Raw genomic sequence first — 2,160 nt, 5'->3', positions numbered from 1 at the left:
AAAGAAGGTTAGGCAGTGCCCCAGGAGGCCTGGCCAGGTCATGGCCCCTGGCCCGTGCCTGCCACGCCTGCCCTGGTACCCAAATGGGGCCCCAGATCCTCGGTGACTCGATCCCTCCAAATTCAGGTGATCTCCCCTGGCTCCAAATTGCCGAACCCTCCCAGGTCCCGCACCAGACGGAGCCGAGCCCCAACGAGGAAGGGCCTCGGAGCGCCAGGACGCCGACACCACCGTCTCCAGGACCTGGGTTTGGGGCGAAAGATGGCGCTGACCGGGCGCAGCTGGCTCCTCCTTAGTGGTGAGTGAGAGTGGCGCCCCGCCCCAGAACCTCAACCCCCGATGGCCTCAGAGAAGGGAAGGGACCCCCAGCCCGAGAGAGGGAAGGCGTGAGCAGAAGTCTAGTGTGCTGGCTAGGAAGGGCTGCTCTGCTCCACACAGGCACAGTTTGCTCCTCCAAGAGGCACCAGCATGGGTGGGCTGGGGACATCTGGCAGGGTGGCTTTGGAGACTTCTGAAACCGGAGCGTGACCTTGGGCAAGGCAGCCTCTGCTACCCCTTCATACACATGACAAACCCTTCATGAGCTCCGGAAGCTTAACTAGAGTGCATTCTCCCCGGCGGCTCTGAGCCTCCCTGAGGACGTGGCTTTGGGCGGCCGCCTTCTCCTTCTCAGCCTCGGTTTCCCCCTCTGTGAAATGGGCCCAACTTGCAGGATCGCTTGAAGAGCATCCTAAGCAGCGTTCCTAGTGCACACTGCACCTAGAGCTGTTCTAAGTGTTCCCGTGTGTTCACAAGCACCCTCAGCAGGAGGCCCACTCATGACCGCCACATTGTAGACGAGAGAAGCCTGAGGCTCGCAGAAGTCGCTGGCCAGGGTGGCCCGGCCAGAAAACGCCAGGGCTGCGTGCTAGACACGGAACCCTCACTCCTAGCCATGCTCTGTCAGCCCTGGAAAGTCCCGGCAACCAGGCCAGGCACGTGAGAACTTCTTATGTGAAAAGGGCCACAGCCACCATCCCAAGGAACCGCACGTAATTCAAACCCGAGCAGCAGCCCTGACCAGCTAGTCGGATTCAGGCCTCCCTGTTGGGTTCAGAAGAAAAGGGATGGGGTAGAGCAGGGGAAGAGCCCCGGGGGCCGGGAGGCAGGGCCAAGGGGCCGGAAGAGCCAGCCGGATCTTGTAAGACGTGGTTCAGTGACGCTCAGAGGGAGAAAGCTCTCTGGGTCCCACGAAATCCCAAGGCCCCATCGGCTGAGCGTGGGCTACATGCTTGCTGTGCTCAAGGCCTTATGCGGGATCTTTGGCACAGCCCAGCACATTCAACCCTCAGAACACCTCCCCCCTTCCAGGACTGAGACTCTGCACCTGGCTAACATTTACTGAGCGCTTACTGTATACCAGGAACACATACGTCAGGAGCCCACGTCTCTTCCTCCTTCTATCCAATGAGAGGACTGGCCGAGCCTCCCTCAGCCGAGTCCTCTGGCCCCTTTTCCACAGCCGCGTTCCTGAGTACAGGAGCCGAGATCTCTGTTACCCCCGAGCCTGAGCAGCCAGCCGAAGGCGACAACATCACACTGGTTGTCCACGGGCTTTCTGGGGAGCTGCTTGCCTACAACTGGTATGCGGGGCCCACGCTCAGCCTGGCTTACCTGGTGGCCAGCTACATCGTAAGCACAGGCGATGAGATCCCTGGCCCGGCCCACACGGGGCGGGAGGCCGTGCGCCCTGATGGCAGCCTGGACATCCAGGGCGTTCTGCCTGGGCACTCGGGCACCTACATCCTGCAGACTCTCAACAGGCAGTTTCAGACGGAGGTGGGCTACGGACACTTGCGGGTCTATGGTGAGACACCCCCGTCTTCCCCGGCCAGGCCTCCCTGCCTCCTTCCCGATCCCTCTTAAAAAAAAAAAAAAAAACTCTAAAAAATTATAAAACCATGTAAAAAAACTTAAAATAACATGCAAGTGCTCACCTCCTTCAGGATTCCTGGCTTCTAAGATCAGACCTACCTCCTATCCTAGTCTTTGGCCCTCTGGCTAGGGGTACAGGGGCCCCTCCAGGATCCATGCCCCATGCCTGGGAAGCCGGAGGCTCTGGGAGCAGGTGGTGCCCGGCCCCCTCCCCCTCCGTCTCTTGCCCCACAGAGATCCTGGCCC

At 60.3% G+C, this 2,160-nt stretch overlaps 1 protein-coding gene across 1 annotated transcript in view; it reads left to right on the top strand.

The window, feature by feature from the left end:
- The first annotated feature begins 241 nt into the window (after window positions 1-241).
- CEACAM16 (carcinoembryonic antigen related cell adhesion molecule 16) overlaps window positions 242-2,160 on the top strand; it is a 4,807-nt gene continuing 2,888 nt past the window's right edge. Inside the window, exons 1-2 of the mRNA XM_011368093.2 lie at window positions 242-298; window positions 1,502-1,845. Of these exons, the coding sequence (XP_011366395.1) occupies window positions 262-298; window positions 1,502-1,845 (381 nt within the window). The 5' untranslated portion in view covers window positions 242-261. The remainder of the gene's footprint in view (window positions 299-1,501; window positions 1,846-2,160) is intronic.

The sequence above is a fragment of the Pteropus vampyrus genome, unplaced genomic scaffold (genome assembly GCF_000151845.1).
Source record: "Pteropus vampyrus isolate Shadow unplaced genomic scaffold, Pvam_2.0 Scaffold138, whole genome shotgun sequence".
In the NCBI taxonomy this organism is placed as follows: Eukaryota; Metazoa; Chordata; class Mammalia; order Chiroptera; family Pteropodidae; genus Pteropus; species Pteropus vampyrus.
The sequence above is the reverse complement of the archived record's forward strand: the minus strand, read 5'-3'. Positions and strand labels throughout refer to the sequence as shown.